Consider the following 21,354-nt stretch of genomic DNA (forward strand, 5'->3'; position numbering starts at 1 on the left):
ACCAGAGTGCTCCTTGGAGGCCAAGATGGCCAAACTTCGTCTCTCATACTTCGGACATATTGTCAGAAGGGACCAGACACTGGAGTAGGATACCATGTTTGGTAAGGTGGAGGGTCAGAGAAGAAGAAGAAGACTCCCAACGGGATGGATTGGCCAAGTGGCAGCATCGATGGACTCAAGCATGGCAACAGTAGTGAGGTTAGCCCAGGATTGGGCAATGTTTCGCTATGCTGTGCATAAGGTTGCTATGGGTCGGTACCAACTCAATGGCACCTAACAACAATAACAACAACACACTTCGAAAAGTATGGCATTAAAGGCAAAATATTTTTTAAATGAAAAAAATTAAAATGATATGAAAAACAATGAGAAGATGCTAAGGAAGAGTAATAGTACAGAAGAGGTTATTTCTCTCAATTTCATGGATTTTTTCAACATTGTCCCTGGACATTCGACTGTTTGAACACATTTTCAGCCTATATGTAATTCAGTTCTGCAAAAGTTGCATACAATATGTGAGGGTCAGATCGTGTTGGCAAGTGGGGCAAATGGCTATTTCAGTAACTCCTTTGAAAGCTGTAAAGATTGTTAAGCTTTCTCTAGTATGGGGTGCTGGGAAAGAAATGCCCTCTTATTTGCTACTATATGATTATAAAGTTTGTCACTCTACCATATGTTTTAGGTAAGGAAGTAGAAATGTGGTACAGGAAGCAGAGCATCAACTATATGAAGAAAAATTGAATGTTTAGCTTCAATCAGGTCCCTGGGTGTCACAGTTTGCACTAGACTACTAGTCCTGATGTGGCATTGCAGGATACGCACTGGACCTCAAGGTCAGTTTGAACTTCAAGGTCAGCAGTTCAAACTCAATAGCCACTCCTCAGAAACCCTATACAGGGTTACTATGAGTTGGAACAAACTCTATGGCACTTAACAACAACAATTACTTACCTACAGGCACTGGTGACAATGTAGAATATGTACTGGGCTGCTAATCACAAATTATTTCAGACCCACCAGTTGTTCTGTAGGACAAAGATGAGCCTTTCTGCTCCTGTAAAGGCTTACAGCCTCAGAAACTCCATATAGGGTCACAGTGAGTTGGAACTGACTAAATGGCACCTAACAACAGCAACTAACCTGAAGATTGGCTGTCAAAATAGCTCAGTGATACCATGGCAGAAAGTCCCAATTTCCATAAAAACTGCAACCATGAAAATCTATGGATCAGTTCTATCTGTAACACATTGGATTGTATGAGACAGCCACGACGCAACTCCAATGGGTATAGCTTCGATCAAGCCATTAGCCATTGGAACAACTGATCAATGACCTATTAAGAGCTTATCTGCAAATCCTGTAATGATCCTGGGACTTGCAGTGACTTTCTAGTTCGGAAGTAAGTAAGGCGTCCTGGTGGAGCAGTGGGTTAATCTTTGGGTTGATAGTTAAAAGATCAATGGCCCGAACCCAAGCACTGCTCAGCAGGAGAAAGATGAGGCAGTCTGTTTCCAAACAAATGTACAGCTTTAAAACTCTATGCAGCAGTTCTACTCTCTCCTATGGGGTTTTTGTGAGTCAGAATTGACTTGATGGCAGTGAGTTTGGTTTTGATTTTCAGAGGCAAGTTTAGCAAATTAGCTTATAAAATGGCCAATTAAAATGCCGAAGTATAAGATGATAAGGACATTTTAATGAAAAAAATGGGTAGTGGTATTCAAACAAGGAAGAACTTGAGCCAAATTTGAGAGATAGGTGAATTTATACAGATAAATTGAAAAGGAGTCAGTTTTACAGTGAGGAAGGGCAGCATGTGCAAAGGACTGGTGTGTTAAGTGAAGAGTTGTTTCTGTTTATTGCAAAAGATACAAAAATGCCAAAGTTGAGAGCTAATAAATTAAGAATGAATGTCACTAGTCTTTGAACACCAAGGTAAAGAGTTTAATTTGGCCTTGCTTAGAAAAAAGGAGTCTTTATTGATTTTTACTGAACCCAAACGTAAATTAAAATGTTTTGAAAAAGGCTGCTCAGGCAGATGCGAGAAAGAAAGATTTGAGGAGAAGGGAGAGGGACAATGTCAGTGCTTGGTGATACAGTTAGCAAACCATATAAAAGGCTAGAGTTAGGAAACCAGCAATGAGAATTCAAAGGACACAGAAGTCAAAAGAATACTAGAAATAGTAACAGGTACAGATCAAAATTACAGTACCCACAATAAATAAATAAACAAACAAATTAATTAATAAAAGCTTGTAAAAACCACCTTGGGACAGCTAATAGACTGTAAAACAAACATTTTTCTGGCATCTGTGTAGTATTGTAGTTCAAAGTTGAATGAATAACAAAGAAAGTATGTTGACAAACATGAGCCAACAGACAAAAATGAACAACGTTTTCACTGCTCAGAAGGCAGGATACTTGCGTGGGAATTAAAAGAATAAATGACCTGAAATGACCCTGCTGGCAGGCAATACAACATAGCATAACTATATTTGATCACTATCTAATGCAGAAAATTAGTTGGAATAAGTCCCCTAAATTCTAAAAATGTACACGCTTTAGGAAACTGAGGATGTCTGTTAATGATGTTCGTATGGATTTACATTTTTTTGGGAATATACATTTACAGAGCACAAGTTTGACACTTCCGTGTGCTTGCATAATTTGTAAAGGCAAATCATAACTTTGAATATGAATAAAAGTAATACTCGTCAGAATGTTATAATTAAGGGATGGGAGTTACTGGGTGTGCAAATCACCAATCACTTGGCCGCTAATCTATAAATTGCAGGTTCAAGTCTATCCAGAGGCACATTGAAAATAAAAAGTCCTGGAGATCTACTTCCAAAAAATTAGCCTTTAAAAAGCTTATGTGGATCACACATATGGGGTTACCATGAGTTAGAACTGACTTGACAACTTGCATGAATGTTCAATATGTACATTTTAGTTTCTTTCACACAAATAGTGTTTCTGAATAGAGCTTACTGTATCTTATGAATGATTGGTGATTTCCTGGTGCTCTATGCCTCCAACATAGTCCCACCACACCCCATCTGGAGGCAGGTAGATAGTGAGGCTGTAAAGTACCTGCTGTGATACAATATGTGGTAATTCATGGAATTTTATGGCAAATTGGATGCCCCACTACACATCACATCGGGTTAAAGTATGACTATTTCAATACAGAATTATTTATGGAAGGAGTCTCTAAATGTTAAATGGTATTATTAATGATAGTGAAAAGGATAGATTTGAACTTCTAACTTTGAAAGTAAAAGTAACTTGGAAGGAATATAAAGTCACTTACTAAATGAGCCTCAACAATTTTCCAAAATTTATCTACTTTTATGTATTATTTAGGAGTCCTGTAATATTTTGTTCTGTTGTGCATAAGGTTGCACCTAACAACTCGATGGCACCTAACAACAACAACAGTGGTGTAGAGTTTAAAGTGCTACATTGTAAACCAAAAGGTCAGTGGATTGAACACACCAACCACTCCATGGGAGATAGAAGAGGCAACCTGCTTCCATAAAGACTGACGTTCATCAAAGCCCTACTGGGCAGTTCTACTCTGTCTTGTAGGGTCACTAGAAGTCAGAATGGACTCAATAACAGTTGATGTGGCTTTGGATTGACCTATTGTTTCCCTATGGTCATCATTCCTAACATTTTTCCTGCATACATTGCTAGATAACTCTTTAACTATGAAAATCTTAAAATATTGTGCTTAAGTACTGTCAAGTCGGTTCCAAATAATAGTGACCCTGTACAAGGTTTCCAAGGAGTGGCTGGTGGATTTAGACCTCCAGTCTAGGAGTTCAAACCAACCTTGTGGTCTAGTGATTATACTATAGTGCAGGAGGGATCTTGACTTTAAAAAGAAATTATATCCATGAATAATGATTAGGATCATGCAAAACGAGCATTAAAACAATTGTATGCATCATTTAGTCTCACAAATGGCAAGGTTATCTAATAAGGGATAGTGAAGGGATAGTGTGTGGCACTGGAATGCAAATCACAAGTCAGTTGTTCAAATCCTCCAGCTTCTCAGAAACCCTGTACAGGGTTGATATGAGTCAGAACTGACTTGATGGCCTTAACAACATTCTTTATTCAAGTATGTTTCTTAAATTAAAATTTCAGTGAATGGAATTCATAAAATTTTTTCAATTGCTTATTTACTAAAATATGTTTTCATATTCTGGGTGAATGGGCAGCATGAGTAAAGAAGTATTTCCATAATTTGCATTTTTGTTTTATGTTATTGAAAGTGCCGTTGAGTCTGTTCTGACTCATAGAGACCCGGTATAGGTTTTCTGAGGAGCAGCTGGTAGGTTTGAACTATTGATTTTGAGGGTTTTTAAAATAATGTGATTTCAAAAATTAAATTACTGAAAATGAGAGATCAAAATTCAAAATTAGGTTTCCCTCAGTATTACAGAATCAGAAATCCAACCAGTTCCTTCATATACAGGTACAGGCAAGAAGATAGATTCTCTTTAAGTAAGTTGACTACGGCCATGTATATCCCATTAAATTTTAAGAGCTTTCCCTTCAAGGGGATCTAAGATGAAAAACAAAACAAAAAGACACCACAGGTGAATGTGCAAACATAGGCTCTAATTTGCATTTTAGTTCTTCTTATTGCCAGTGTAGATCCTGCCCACATATTTGCATGACCAAGATGCATTATCTATTACTATAATAACATAAGTAATTGAACAATATTTAACAGTTGTAGAAGGATTGTGAGTGTTAGACTATAAAAATATATCATCACTCAGTTTATTTTAAAAGACATTATAATTCTTTTTTTTTTATAGAGTAGTGGTTAAGAGTGTGGGGATTGGTTGAGATCTTAGCTCTACCATGTACAAAGTATCATGAGTCAAAGTATGTTGTGAAGCAATGTAGGGCCAGAACTCAGCAAGGGATCAGATCCACAGTAAGCGCTCTGAAATCACTGAGGTGTACCAAAATCAAAGACAGCTGCTGCCATTACCACCAAGCCTTCTACTCCTTCTAAGTGTTAGTGTTTCTATTTACTGATTTCTCTCATTATTTTCTTGGTCCTTAGAAGCTCTCTCTTAACTATTTCCTAGAATTTCGCCTCCATATTTAAAAAAATAAGTGCTCCATGAAACTTGTGCATTTACGTTTCCAAGTTCCGTGGAACACATGTTATAGTGTTGTTACACTTTTCTTTCATTTATCAAATGGTGCTCATTTGATCATTCTTTCGTGGAATTTAGAAAGTTAAGTAGCCAAGGCAAATTAAGTAGCCAAGACACTCATATGTCCCTAAGGGTCGATTTAATATCACAGTTCTTAATAACAGGTTGCTATAATGAGGCATTCAGTATTCACCCAATTGGTTCAGAGAGTTACTATTGCACAATTAGAGAAAGGACTCTAAGGAAAACATGGCTCATAATTTAATATAATTGCTTCCATATAGCTGTGTACTTTATAAATTGCCCTCCTGAACCCTGGTTACTTTTCCACTCTAGTGCAGACCTAAAATGAAAGGTGGAAAAATAATTCTATGCTTACCACCTACAAAGCTACATTCTTCCTCCTATTTTTAGTGCTTAAAGTGTACCCAAGTCTAGTGTATTTTAATCTCTGATTCTGTGAGTTGGTTTCCTCACAGGAAACGTGTCCTTCAAATTATAGTCCAGCTCACCACTAGGCACCAAAACAGTTGGTTTGAATAAAAACAACCACCCAGTAATTTTATAAAGAGTTGCTTAGTGTTCCATGGAAACATTCTATACAATAGAATGGGCAGGGAAGTGGTTTAGTTTTCTAGTCTCCTCTTCCCCATCTTCTCCTTCTTGAATTCTATGCTTAACTCCTTCCCAACTATTGCTTAATATGATCTTAAAGAAAATATTTTTCAAATGTGTCAGTTTCTATTTGTGGCAAATAGTTTGCATATTACAAATACTTCTGTGCAAATGACAAAAAAGAAATATAAGGAAGAAATTTTTCATTTCACTGGTGCAGGGGATCTGAAAATAAAGATTTATGAATCACAACCCTCTTACCTGCTGGAATTCTTCCATCTGTAAGGAACAGGTCGCTGAAGCCTTCCCCCAGCAATCTATCTATTGGAGAATCTCGCCCCAAATCATAATCACTGTCTCCAGCTTCACTGTCACCACGGCCACTGTCTTTCAAACTAAATTTGTCCATGTCTTGAAGGGCATACCTAGAAAGATAAAGTGGATAAAGTACAGTTCGTACTCTTCAGCACTCATGTTATTTGAAACTTAGTAGTTAACAAAAGAATAATTCATACCTATAGCTCCTGGAATATTTGTTTCCTCGAAAACTTGGCCTCGGCTGATATTGCCCCTGGTGAAGCATTGAGAGAAGTTGGGAGACCTGCTGGAAACCAAAGACACAGTACTGATTCCTGGAAACAAACCTCTAAATGCTCAAAAGATTTCAACAAAGAGGAATACACACTTGTTATTTTGTTCTAAGCAACTGAACAAGTTATCTTTAGGATCTGTATTTGCTGGGCAGTATAACTGAAATACATCCCAGTGAGGAAAAAAGCTTAAGAATAACTGATAATGAATTAGATTCTAACAAAACAAGATAGAATGAAACCAAAGATATTCTGATGATCTAATGCAACTGACTCTTTCCTTTGGAAAGAGGACTCATGTTTTAATAACTGATTGACTTCCTTTCTTTTATAGTTCAGCTTAAACTGATCAATTATGAAAATGCTCTCTGATACAACATTCCATCACTGGTAGTTAAAATAATATCAGAAATTTCTCAAAAGTTCAACAGATCTAACATGCATTGAGATGGAATTCTGAAAGTTGTTTTTTTCTTTCTTTCTTTCTTTTATAAATCTTTCAGTAGAGATCATAACTATGAGCATAAAGCCAGTCCTTTTGCTTTTTGGCTTCTAGTATCTTAACCTGGGAAGTAGCAGATGCTAATTAGATGCTCCCTTGTGACTCTCAGATTAACGTCTTCTTTTTCTATGACATACATATTACATGCAAGTAAATAAAGAAAAAACTGAAAACAATATGTTGTGCAAAATAGGGTTCAAAAATTTCATGGAAAAATGTAATTAAGAGATAATGGATTTTTTCCATAAACTTTTGGAAGCACCTCATACATACTTGCTGTTGTTGCTGTTAAGTGCTATCAGATGGGTTCAGACTGGTAGCGTAGTGGTTACAAATCAGGCTCCGAACCTCAAGATCAGCAGTTCGAAACTACCAGCTGTTCTGTGGGAGAAAGATGAGGCTTTCTGCTCCCGTAAAGATTTACAGCCTCGGAAACCCTGTACAGGGTCGCTATGGGTCAGAAACCGACTCAACGGCACTTAACAACAACAACAACATAGTAAGCATAAGAATTTCCAAGGGGCAGCTTGGTGGGGGTGAACTGCCGACCTTGTGGTTAACTGTTCTGTATTTATCTGACAGTACCCCACCAGGATTCCATGTACACAGTTTAGCTTGTATCAAATGTAATTACACATATTCTTAGGTCTGGTACCTATTTTTGCAAGGTCTGGTACCTATTTTTGCAAATACTTAAGAACTAATATATGCACAGGTTTTGAACACTAACTGCTGACTTTGTCAGTGAAGTGATGCAGTTTATGATCTTACCTCAACAGCAGGAGTGGCATGAGTGAGTTCCAATGAGAAATTTTCTGGCACGTGGTTCGATGAGATTGTCACCAAACTGTTGAGTGACTGGTGGCTGTTGTGACTTTGCCGGCTGCCCATTTGTCCTCTTTCTAGGGTAGGGGATGAAGATGGCGATGATCTATGATGAGATCTGATAGGCAGTGTGCCATTTACTGTAGGCACCAATGTAATGTCACCTTTGTGAATCTGCCTGGATGGCCTTTTTGGGTGATGCTGATAAGTTGACTCTGCTACTCTGCAATTGTAGGATCTAGTGTCTTTCTTTTCTCGGTTACACCTGGTTGCAAATAGCACCATAATAACCAACAATACTGCACAGATTGCTCCTAAGGAAATAATTATAATCATGGAGACATCCAAAGATGCCTGGTTTACTGAGGTCATTGGTGTACTTGTCACAGATTCTGCATATTCAAAGATCATGCACTTCAGTAGGACTTTGGCATGCAGCTGAGGATTGCCTTTGTCTTGGATGATTACAGAGAGTTCCCATTCTGTGTAGGAAACAGAGTCCATACTTACGTTGGTATGGATGTCACATGATCGTGGATCAATTACAAAGACATTCTCTTCATTACCTGCTACTATGGAGCAGCTGAGTTCAGCATTCACGCCTGAGTCTCTGTCGATTGCCCTTATCTTTGTGACATGAAAGCCACTTTCAGCCCCTTTAGGAATGGAGATTTCTGCAGTGTTATTGCGCAGCGCAGGCCCTATAACCACAGGGACATTGTCATTTTCATCAATGATGGTGAGCACAACTGTGGTATTGCTGACAAGTTGCTTTGGACTCCCTCCATCTCTTGCTTCAACCACAAAAGTGATCTGACTCACTTCTTCATGATCAAATATTCTGAGAGCATAGATGGCCCCATTAGATGGGTCAATGGTTACATATGTAGTTATGGAACTTCCCAAGATGAAACTCTCCAAAATGGTGTATGTAACATGCCCATTTTCTCCTAGATCAGGATCTGAGGCTGTAACAGTGGTGATATATGCCCCTGGTGAATTATTCTCTGAAATCACAAATTCATATCGGCTTCTCTGAAAGTGGGGTGGATTGTCATTTATGTCATTGATTTGAACAGTAAAATGTTTTACTGTGGAGAGAGTTGGTGTCCCCTTATCCTCAGCTATTACAGTCAAACTATATTCAGATCTTTTTTCTCTATCCAATGAAGCGTTGGTCAAGATTAAATAATTGTTTTCATACGTCTTCTGAAGTTTAAAGTGGCCATGTCCATGGAGTTTACAAACTATTTCTCCATTTAGTCCAGAATCTTTGTCCTGAACCCTGACCAAAGCAACAAATGTATCAATAGGATCGCCTTCAAAGATGTAAGATATTTCTTCTTTACCAGGAGACATCAGGTTTATGTTAATTTCCGGTTTATTGTCATTAACATCCACAACCTTAATTATAATTTTGCAATGAGCTGGGATAGAATTCGGACCCAAATCTTGAGCCTGGACATCAATCTCATAAGATTTGGTGATTTCGTAATCCACTTGCTTAAAAAGTGTCAAATGTCCTCTTTCTGAATCAATTTTAAAAGTCTCTATAATTTTAGGAGACACATGACTGCTGAAGGAATATACAATTTTCCCATTAGCGCCCTCATCTGGATCAGTGGCATTCAGATCAAGGAGCAAAGTGCCAACTGGAGAGTTTTCTAAGAGTTGTATTATATAAGACTGCTGCTCAAAAGCAGGGCTGTTGTCATTGGAGTCAGAAATGCTTATTTTTAGTATGGATGAGCCAGACCTCTGAGGCACCCCCATGTCTGAGGCAGTGAGCTGAAGCTCATAGCTTGACTTCAGTTCCCGATCCAGCTCTCTCACCACTATGAGTTCTGCATACTTGGCTCCATCGGTCCTGGTCCGAACATCAATATTAAAAAAATCATTGGCAGAAAGAGAGTATGTGTGGAGGGAATTCTCCCCAACATCTGGGTCAAATGCACTATCCAAAGGAATCCGAGTTCCAACTGCTGCACTCTCAGATATCTCAATAGGAATAAGAGGTCTTGAAAACTGGGGAGAATTGTCATTAATATCCAGCACTTCAACTTCAATATGGAAAAGCTGCAGATGTTCAGTGGGTAGAGTGATCACATCAAACTCTATGGAACAGTTCAAGTTTTTCTGGCATAGTTGTTCCCGGTCAATTTTAGCCCCTATGCTGATTTCCCCATTATCTTCATTGACAACAAGTAAAGGAAAATTTCCCCTTTGCATTGCTCGAAAACGAACAGTAGAAGGATTAGGTAGCTTAAATAAAACATCAGCCACATCCTCTGATAGTCTTGCAATTACTGATCCAACCCTCTGTTCCTCATAAATCCTGTATTTCAAATTCTTGCCCAGTACATTGTGGTTGAAAGATACCATCAAGAGTGCAAAAGCAAACATAAAGTGCATTTTAGTATTCATTTGGTGCATTGGTCAGTTAGGAGATTTCTCCTCACAGAGCAAGTTAAAATAGCAAAGCAATCCTCTCAACTTCCTTTGGCAACTTAAACCTAGCTACATTTGGTACTTGAAACTTGAAAGCGTCTCTTAATAACATAGCACAGTAATTAACAGCTCGCAAACTTTTGTTTAATACACACCGTGTCTCGACTTCCAGATATTATCAGCATGGAGTCCAATCCTTGCATTTGTTTGGTGGCTGTTCCTCCTCTTTTCAGGCAGAAGAGTGTCACCTCCACGTTTTTCCTCTTGTATGGTGGGAGTCCATCTACTGCAGGGTGTCCGCCGAGTCTGCAGTGTATCTTTCCGGAGCGATTCTTTCTCCCTTTCTCTGCTCGGCTGCAGACTAAACACCAGTGATTGCTGACTCCAGTCTAAAATCTGTACAACTTCACTTCAACTCAGACAAAGCACTTGCCCGGCGTGTGTTGAATCGCTTCCAGCCAATCAGCGTACTTCCAAATCAAAAGCTGATGGAGTCACCAAGACGAGGGAGGGCGAGAAAGGAGGGTGGGAGAGGGAAAGAGAAGGAGAAGGAAGAAGGCAAAGGGGGCAGGGAGGGCTGGGGGCGCGCGAAGGAGAGAAGGGGAGAGAGGCGGGTGGGGATGAGGGAGGAGGATGGAAGCAGTTCCTTCACTGCTCCTCCCCGCCCCCTCCCTACTCTTACTCCTTTCAATCTACTATATCCACTTTTCTCTGAGCGTGCCACGACAAAAGGGAGACAAATTACAGAAGAAAAACTTTAAATCAACTTCTGGTAGCTTTTATTTATATGACACTTTAAATTGTTCTTGTTTTCTTAATTGCCCTTTCTTCTTCCACAAACATGTAATCATCTTGTTTTCATAGTCTTTAAGTACTGGGTTAACTTAAAATACTTCTAAGTGCATTTTGTTGGTGGAGGGATTTAATAAAATTTGAAAACTTGCTTCTAATTATGCTTCTCAGTCGGCCTTCTCCCCGCCCCCCTCTATAAATATTGGATTTTTCTCCATGTCTGAGAACTAGCAGATTTTCTTGGGGCTCTGTTTTAAAGATCAGGACAAGTAAAGTGGTTTCATTTTGTGTTATTTCATCTTTATTCTTTGAAGATAAGAAAAGAGCTATTTTACACTCTTGATTTCTCTTAACTAGCAAGATTTAAAGGAACACCTCAGGATTTAGAGTTAATTAAAGATATAGTTCTATCTTATATCACTTCTTTCCCTGAGTTTGAGAGTAATTGCCTAGGAGAATTCTTTTCTCTTGTATTTGGAGAAATCCTATTCATTCTAGGGAAAAGATATTTCCTGCTTCAGCATGTTACTATCTACCAAAAGGTAGTATCTATCCTGGTGAGTCTTCACAATGAATACTGAGGAGACATGGACTCAATAGTTTAGGAGTCATTTTTTTTTTTGTATGATGTATGCATTATTTATGGATACTTTTCAGATATGTATTTTTAAAACCCAAAGCTTGTTTACATTAAAAAATAAAACGCCTGAGCTGAAAATTGCATTTTGTGTGCATCAAAATGCTAGGAAATATCATGGGAGCGAGCTCATGCTCTATCCAGGTCACAGAAACTGATATGGTATTCTTATTTGAAAATATGATTATTTATGATGTTCTTTCTGCTCTGCAGTTCCTTTTAAGTTTATCATTGTGGCTTCTTTCCTGCAGCTTTATTTCTCAGCTGTCTTCTTCCACTTGCATATTTGCTGTTTCAAATAATCTCACAGTCACTGTTTACCATTTATTTTCTCTCTTTCTATTTTGCCCAAATATATATGTGTGTGTGTGTGTGTGTGTGTGTGTGTGTGTGTGTATAAAGTGATTTTCTGATTTTTCCTCTTTGCTTACTTTTAGCAGAGCTCAGCTAAAGTCACTAAGAAGGTTCTTTCCAAAAAGAAAGCAGAGGAGTCTCAGCATGAACTCTCCTTCTTTTTAGGCATTCAAAAGCACTTTATATGCCATTGTCTCCCCCTCCCCCTCCAGAAACCAGTGCTGTGTGGCAAATTGTGCAGAATAGAAATGCCTATAATGAATGTATTTAGTACTGGGTCACACTGATGAACATTCTGTCCCCATGAATAATGCTATTTTACAAGTTTGTAGCCCTTTCAAATTGCTGATCTCCAAACCCTATAGACAAACTAAGAAAACTACCACAAGCAACTGGGACTTTAGAAACCCCTAGCCATCTGGCCTAGATCTCTAACAATCTGAGCCAATAATTATATCAATTCAGGCTTTAGTGCACCCCTTTACAAACTCCAAAAGAGCAAAGAAAGGAATTAGTGACTATTCAAAGTTGGGGTGAGAATTCAAAGGTAATCTAATTCCATTAGTTCAAGTAGAGTTTTCTTCATGAAGTTGATGTCTGTCCCCAAATCTCAAACAGCTCTGGATTTGATTACCTTAATTTAGAGGACATGTGCCTTTCTATGCTAATTTTTTTAAGAATTAAAAATATTTCTTTTATTTCCAACAGTGTGATTGAAGCAATTTAATCATTGTGACAAAGAATTCCAATGTAACCTACTGAAATATTTTAAAGTAAGTTGTGAATGACTATATATTCATAAAGACTATGAGTAAATTTTAAAGAACATGGAATCTTGTCATGGAGAATGACTTTCTTCACTTACATTATCATCCTCACCGAATATTGTTTCCTTTCCAGTTTGCCAATCTCTACATGAAAATTATATGTAATTATTTGACAGTATTTTGCTCCTGATTTTTGCTTATTCTTACACGTACTCTATTCATCACACTTTTTTCAAAAGGTACAAAGCTTGTTTTTTGTTAATTCTAGTAATTAAAAATATTATCATTTGGTAGCCCTGCAAAGAAAAAGGAAAACATTTTTTAAAGACAACAAAACATCTATCATCCAACATAGTTGCTCAGTTTGTTTCAAGAGGAAAGGTCTGATCCACATTTCTTAGTTGTCTTCTAATGATGATGTAATTGAATTTTTTCATTCTTCTGGAATTTCCCAACATCATGAGGAAGTGGTGGTGATGGTGGTGTGCCTTGGAGTCAGTTTCAACTCTTAGCAAACCTGCATAGGGTTTCCGAGACTGTCTATCTTTATGGGAGTATAAAGCCTCATCTTTCTCCCACGAGACAGTTGGTAGTTTTGAACTGCTGATCTTGAGGTTAGCAGCCCAACTTGTAACCCCACTAAACCAACTTCTTATATATCCAGTGCAGAAGAGATGTTGGCATGTTTCTTAAAGGCCACTCACCTTTAAATGGCACAGTCCACAAGAGATAAGACCATCTCCTAGCAGGTGTCACCAATTGTTAGCTGTAAAATCTTGATTACAAAGAAGATGGTCCTACCTCATTTGGATTGTGGCATTGCAAAGTCCCTGGAGGGAAATCTTGGCTCTTACCATCCTGCCAGGTGTATTTTACCCATAAACTTCTTTTACAGCCTTAGCCTAATTTGACTCTAAATTGGTAAACTTAGACAAAAGATCCCAGATCAAGATTACATTGCACAGGTCCTCCTGGAAAACTTAGAGGAACAGAAGATACTTCTTGAAAGAAAGACCAGCAGGAAAAAAAAAAATAATAATAATAATGGCAGTCTGATTGGCTACTACAAGAATAAGCAAGATGTTTGCTGGGGAGCCATCACGACAAGTAATCAAGTCCCTTCAGAACAAACCCCTCTCCAAGACTGAAACTCAAAGGGAACACATGAGCAGGCAGTAAACTTGTTGGGGACAGTGTTGGTCTTCTAGTGAGTGGAAGAGGGGGAAAGATAGCAATGAAGAAATGGACTGAGTTCAACCACGTTCCGTATACTCCAATCAACCTGGAGATGTGAGAGGGAAGAGAAAGGGCTAGTTGGACTGAAGTGTTGTGAGACCTAGGGACTCTTGAGCCTATGGACAAGGACATAGCCATAGAGGCCTACAGCTGTAAGTGAAGCATCCAGCTGATATGAAGTGAGAGGCAATGCCCAAGAATGTCCAAACTTGTATATAATACCCATTTGACCTAGCTTCAATGGCTTGATTATCAGAACTCGATTAATGGATAATAAAAAAAAAAAAGAAAGAAAAAAAAAAAGCTCTCGATAAAGGAAACCAGTATAAATAGCTATAATTTGGTGAATTTGACCTATACTTATGGATGTAGTAGATCAAAATACCAACTGAGAGGGAAAGAATCTTCACATCACGTATCAATCCTTTCCCCTTTGTATAGAAGGTTTATAGGGTAGGCAACTTAGACATCAGCTACCTAAAATGGGGGGCTATAAAGGCTGGAAGTGACTGACTTACAAGTTTTCAAGAGGGAGTTTTGTTTCATAGTGTGCAGAGGAAGGTAGAACCCCCACTGAATAGTTTTCATCTTGTCTAGATGGGTCTGGTGAAAAGAGATGCGGATAAGATTCTTATGATTCAATAGTGAGTAATTGTTATGATGACAAATTGCACTGTCACAACAGTAAAAGTAGAAGTTTTGTAACAAAAAGGGGGGGAGTAGTTAATTTTGTAGTCCAGAAACTGAGGCCTCTAGGATCATCAAGGGAAGGGAGCATGAGTGGAATGTGGGACCCTATCCCAAGAAGCAGCAACACCAGAGATGGAGGCAGAGATGAGGACATGGAGAGATAGAGCAACTGAGGACTCTGGATTCATGGAAAGAGAAAGGCTGTGTGCTTGCAGCCAGGAGGCAGGCTTGCAGAATGTGCCCTTTGGTTGTTTAAATGATTAAGTGATTATATATTCCTGAGTGTTTTTGTGTGCATACAACAAAACAAAACAAAACAAAACAAAACAAAAAAAAAAAACACCAGATGGAATAAAATAAAATACTGTTTAATAATGATGCATGAAGGAGATAGTAATCCTTGCAATGAAATGATGAGTGTAAAACCATGTAAACTATCACTCAGTTCACAATAAAAACTTAAAAAAAAAACAACCAGTTACCATTGCATACTGTTACCTCCAATAACACATGTGCTATGCTACTTACTGCATTTACTTTTGATTTTAGGTAAAATAAAGCTATATAGCTTAACAGGTGTCCTGTAGGATTAATCACTGGACCATAAGTTCCATTTTAACCACAAGGTCAGCAAGTCAAACTCACCAGCAGCTTCTTGGAAACCCTGTACAGGGTTACTATGAGTTGGAACTGACTCAACACTTTACAACAATAATAACATAGCTTAGTAACTCTAAGGCTTTAAAGTTCCTCTTCCTTTGGAAGAAGAAGAAGAAACCTAAGACTTGATTGTAAAGTGCAAATATCATTCTATTGCAAGGAGAATATTTCTTTTGGTATTAGAATGCAAATATAAATTAGTAGCTAAGAATTTTTAAGGAAATCTCATAGCTGCTTTTAAGAGATTTCAGTGATGAAATCACTGAGTGAAAATGAAAATCACTGAAATCTCTAAAAAGTACATATGAGATTTCTTTTAAAAAATTTAGTTACTAATTTATATTTTACTAGTTGTTGTTATGTGCCGTTGAGTCGGCTCCGACCCATAGCGACCCTATACAGGGTTTCTGAGGGTATAAATCTTTACGGGAGTAGAAAGCCTCATATTTCTCCCGCAGAGCAGCTGGTAGTTTCGAACCGCTGACCTTAAGGTTCACAGCCCGATTCGTAACCACTACGCTACTAGAGCATATGAAAATTTAAAAGAAACATAAAAGTAGGGGAAGAGTTAATAGTTGCTTCCACCTCACCATAGCATATTTTCCCCACCATCAAATGAGTACTATAAACCTCAGAATACTTTGGTAGGGTCATAACATTACAATCTTTCCTCATGCATTTCCTATAAAATGTTTTATAATACACGCTGATGGTCCTGCTTGACACTTATTATGTGAAACTAGATAAGGGCAAATGCCTTACTAGTCACAAGTTGAGACAGTTGAATAATTTCAACATTCTGGAGCTGCTTAAGATAAATAACTACTTCTTATACAAGGACAACAAATGGATGAATGCAGGTGTCTCCAATTGCTAGCTGTGAACTCTTAAACAAATAATTTGACTTCTGAGTCTGTTTAATACTCTGTGAGGTAAAAATAATAAATATTCTACTATTAAAAATTTGTGAAAGAATATAATGATTGGTTCTTACAACAGAGTGTGGCACATAGTAGACATAAAACAAAGGTTAGGTTTCCTATTGTTAGGTTCTTGTGTGTGTCAGTTTTCTTCCTAACATACAATGAGGAAAAAATGAATGTGGATTAGAACCACAATCCTTATTGCTTTTCAGGCTATTGACTTAGACCCTTGCTCTCTCAGCTTTTTATTTATAACCATACCTATAAAATTAACGATGGTAGTGCAGTGGTTAAGCACTTGACTGCTAACCAATAGGTCAGTGGTATGAACCTATCTGGTGCTCTGTGGGAGACAATGTGCCAGTCTACTTCTATAAAGATTTATAGCCTTTGAAATCCTATGGGACAATTCTGCTTTGTCCTGTTGAGTAAGCATAAGTAGGAATCGACTATGTGGCCAGTACTAATAAGGACAATATGAGTCAGAATCAAGCTGACAGCAATGGGTTTTATATGATGATCTTGAAAACTTGCTGCCTCAGTGAAAGAAATTACACAAGATCTATCCAAACATGCCCTTTGTATATCACCAGAATCTAAGGCTTGGAAGTATATCTAATACTACAGTAAAGATAATTCTTCTATAATACTGGACAGGATGCACATCTAGTATTTTTTCTCAAAGAATTTGAGGTACACATTTTTTTATATAATATATAAATAATGTCACAATTTAGTAGCCAGGCAAAGAGATATAATTTGATACAATGCCTTGGCAGTGACAAGGAAATATAAAATTTGTCAAATAAGGATTTCATTTAAAAAACACCTTTAAGCCTTTTATCAATCATAGTATATCTCTATATATAGACGTTTTCCTATCTTCCATTTACTAATCTATTAAAGAATATAATAATGAAAATGACCACTGAACAATATGAACATTATATTAAAACAAAGTTGTGAACATAGATTAAGGGTTGGGAAATTGCAATAGATCCCAAACTATCATTACTTGTAAAACAGAAATAGATTTTAGTAGAACCCTGAGCATATCTGAATGGACCTATACCCATAGAAGGGGTACACACTTGGAGTTATAATTGTGTACGTGACAGAAGAAGCATAGATGAGGGTCCAGGAAGAAGTAGAGTCCCTAAGATACAGTGACAGGTGGGCAATCAATATTTGGGATGAGTGGGCAATCAATATTTGGGATGTCCTCCAAAAGGTAGCATGCCAGGTTCAGACAGGTGACCTGGCAACAAGCAACAGGACCTGTCAACAGGCGATTTACTGAGCGCCAGATGAGAGGCATGTAGGTAACTGACTGTTAATTTTAGGAAGTCAAACCTTTGGAGCCAGACAGTTTCTGAATTTAGAGATTCCATGTGGGTAGAACAAGACAGGCACTTAGAGATCCAGTGTTTTGAACATGGGCACATACTGAAAGGCTAGTCAAAACGTGAGAACAAATCACACAATTAGACTAGATAGTAGCAAGTTTGATTTTAGGTTTAATTAACTGAACTATTATTTGTTACTGTTGTTAGTTGCCTATAAGCGTAAAGTCCTGTAAATTCCCTTTACTCAGGGCAGTACCCTGAGGAGGAAAACTAAGCCTACAAATAGTGCTCCAAGATTCTCAGCTGAAAAGATCTGAAGGACTTGGGGAATTAAGCCTTAAGTGAGTTGAGTCTCAGTTCTCAACTTTTAACATTGCTAGCTACTCTTGGAAATCCTATACCACGTCCCTATGATTCCAAACTGTCTTGAGAGCACTTAATAACAACAACAACAACTCACTCTGTAGAATAAGCTAGATCAGTTTGAACTGTAATGTTAGCTGCTCCTTGGAAGCCCTATATTGGGTCTCTCTATAAGTTGGAACTGATTTGACGACACTTAACAACAAACAATTCAGTGTAGTAGTCATGGTGTGATGTTGTAGGATAAGCACTGGTCTGCTAACCACAAGGTTGGCAGTTCAAATCAACCAACCACTCATTGGAAACTCTATACGGGGTGGCTATGAGTTAGAACCTACTTGACGAACAACTTAGTATATGGTGTCCTGGTGTGCTGCTGAAGAATATGCGTTGGATTACTAAACACCAGACCAGCAGTTCAAGCCCACCAGCCACTCCTTGAAAACCCTATACAAGGTTGTTATGATGGCACTTAACAAGTCAGTGTATGGTCCATAGAGTAGTTGTTGTTAAATGCTGTCAAGTCAGAGTGACCTGTATAGGGTTTCCAAGGAACAGCTGATGAGTTTGGACCTCTGATCTTGTGATTCCAAGTGACCTTTTGGTCCAGTGTTTTATCCCACAGCACCACAACAGGACTAGCATACCATTATCCACCAGATCCTAAGAAATGCAGAATCTCAGTCTGTAGCTCAGATCTACTTAAGCAAAATCTACATTTGAATAACCATGGTGGTGCTTACATTCTGTGTGCTATAACTTCCAGGAAGTTTAGAAAAAGTATGCATATGATAACAATTAAGAAAGAACCATGACTTAACATATTGTTGTTCACATAAGAATATAAGTAGAAATAACCTAAAAAAGAAAAGAGAAATTAAATTCTTCCTGATCCAATATTTCATAACAACTCACACCCTATCCTTAACCATTGAGGCAGCACAGTTTTCATTAGGGAGGGAAAGACTTTTCAGAAAAAGAGATTTATTCTTCTTGTAGAGCTCTACTTCTGATACAGAAAACATATCTACTGTAATTATATATATGTATATACATGTAAATGTTTGGGAATGTCTGGTTGAGAGTTTTGCATTTGCTCATTCTAACTAGGACCATAGACAGATGCCTACTCTAAAGATAAAAATCTCTAAAACTATAAAGGTAAGCAAGTATGACAGAAATATGAACATCAGGTTAAATAACAGTAATAAAGTCAGTTTTATTTTAAGGTTATTTGTTGGTACTATTAGTTGCTGTCAGTGGATTCCAACTTATGATCATGCCATGTATGCCAAATCAAACTGTATTCCAGGCTGACTACCAGGCCTTACATCTGAGGTGCCTCTGCCTAGGTTGGAACTATCAGCCTTCTGTAGTCCAAACTAAACTGAAAAAAGGTCTCCATATACATTATTGTTTCTAAGTGCCCGCAAGTGAGTTCCAATTCATAGTGACCTTGTATAGGGTTCCTAAGGATTGAACCACATAACTTACAGTTAGCTGTCTGGTACTTATCCTACAATGCCATACCAGGACTCTTCAGTATACACATTGTTCTTGTTGCTGACTGCCTTCAAGTCAGTTCCAACTCATAGCAAATCCTGTATAGGGTCTCCAAGGTGCAGCTAAAGAGTTTGAACCTCCAACCTTATGATTCAAACCAACCTTATAGTCCAGTGCTTTATCAAACAACACCACACCGGGACTCCCTGTGAAAGCTAGAATCTGTGTAAAGAAGAAAGCTTCCAGAGAAGGAAAACTAAAATATTTTACATTATCAGAGAATAATAACAAGATGGTAAGACTGTATCCTGTTAAAGGTGGAAGCATGCAAGATCTAGAAAAACAAGGCAATAACATTGAGTTATGGCTTTCATAGGTTTCCCTGTAGTATACTGAACTAAAATAAATTTAAACTGAAAATTAGCATTAATTATGTATTAAAAAACTGTTCTAGTAGTAAATGCAGCTGCTAAGTTACATGAAAATGTAGTGTCTGTTTGCCTATTAGACTATATGTGAAATGATTCATTTCATAGCTACCTTCCACCAGTTGAACTATTTTCTGTGGGGAACAACATGGTGATTCTTTATATTATACCCTATCATTTATTTTTAGGAGTCCCTAGGTAGAGCAAATGGTTAAAAGTTGGACTACTAATCAAAAAAGCGGCCATTCAACACTTCCCCAGAGGCACCTCAGTAAATAGACCTGGAAATCTGTTTTCAAAAAGTCACAGTCTTGAAAGATCTATGGAGCAGTCCTACTCTGCACACATGTTACCAAGAGTAGGAATTGACTAAATGAAAACTAAAAGCAACAATAGTAGATATTTTCAACTTGAATAAGTTAATTTGGTTATGATAAATTCATCAAGTAAATACATCTAATATTCCCTAGCCAAAGTAATTCATTCCCTACAAAGAATTTCATTTGAACAGTAAAGCACTGTAGGAATTTTCTGGAGGAAAAGTACTAAGGCATTTTAGAAAATAAAATTTCAAAAACAACAATGCCCACGGCCATTGAGTCCTCTATGACCCGTACTGGTCCTTTGAAGGGTTTTCCAGGCTGTAAACCTTTATAGGAGCAGAAAACCTCCTCTTTTTCTCAAGGAGCCGTTTGCAGATTCAAACTATGACCTTGCAGTTAGCAACCTAACTTGTAACCCACTATACTACCCGAAATCCTATTTAGAATATATCTACTCAGAAACATGATTAAGAAGGAAAACTTAAAAGATCGCATCAAGATTGTGTGATTCAAAAAAAAAAATTAAACATTAACATCTCATGTAGCAGTTAAATTTAGCAGTCTTGGAATGCAATAAAATAAAAGCACCTGCAGTTATGAAACATCATTATGTGCTTAGTGCTTTACACATATTTTCTCAAATCTATTTCAATAAATATCAGAATGCTGAAATGCTGATGATTATTAGAAACCTGAGGGATAACAAAAGTCAGCCAAAAATGTCAACAAAATTCAAGATATGCAGAGAAAAAACATTTTTCAGGCTGAATAATTAAGCAACTCAATGATCCCATCATGAAAACAGATTCTTCCCATGTTACTGCTCTTTGACCGTGAATATGTTGACTTGCCCTACTTGCCTGGGTTCTCTCATGATCACAAAATGGCTGCTACATTTCTATAAAACATCTTCCTACACAGCTGAATATGTTATTGTTTGTCTGGCCCTGTGTCGGATTCCTAAAGCTGCAAATCTCTACAGAAACAGAAAGTTTTATCTTTCTTCTGAGGAGCGACTGGTGGATCTGAACCTCCTACTCTGTGGTTAACGGCCGAAAGCAAAACCCACTACACCACCAGGGCTCCAAGTGATATATGTTGTTGTTAAATTCCACCTAATTAGTTCTGTCCGGTAGTGACCCTGCATAGGATTTCTGAGGAGCAGCTGG

At 37.8% G+C, this 21,354-nt stretch overlaps 1 protein-coding gene across 2 annotated transcripts in view; it reads right to left on the bottom strand.

The window, feature by feature from the left end:
• The window catches only part of PCDH18 (protocadherin 18), a 14,628-nt gene extending 4,086 nt beyond the window's left edge, over positions 1-10,542 (bottom strand). Inside the window, exons 1-3 of one of the 2 annotated variants that reach the window (XM_006870806.1) lie at positions 7,662-10,542; positions 6,314-6,402; positions 6,060-6,223 (exon numbers count right to left, since the gene is read on the bottom strand). In XM_006870806.1, coding sequence (XP_006870868.1) covers positions 6,060-6,223; positions 6,314-6,402; positions 7,662-10,148 — 2,740 coding nt within the window. In that variant the 5' untranslated portion in view covers positions 10,149-10,542. The remainder of the gene's footprint in view (positions 1-6,059; positions 6,224-6,313; positions 6,403-7,661) is intronic. The other variant, XM_006870807.1, reaches the window with a different exon arrangement.
• Positions 10,543-21,354: the final 10,812 nt, after the last annotated feature.

This window comes from Chrysochloris asiatica, unplaced genomic scaffold (genome assembly GCF_000296735.1).
Source record: "Chrysochloris asiatica unplaced genomic scaffold, ChrAsi1.0 scaffold00153, whole genome shotgun sequence".
NCBI classification, from domain to species: Eukaryota; Metazoa; Chordata; class Mammalia; order Afrosoricida; family Chrysochloridae; genus Chrysochloris; species Chrysochloris asiatica.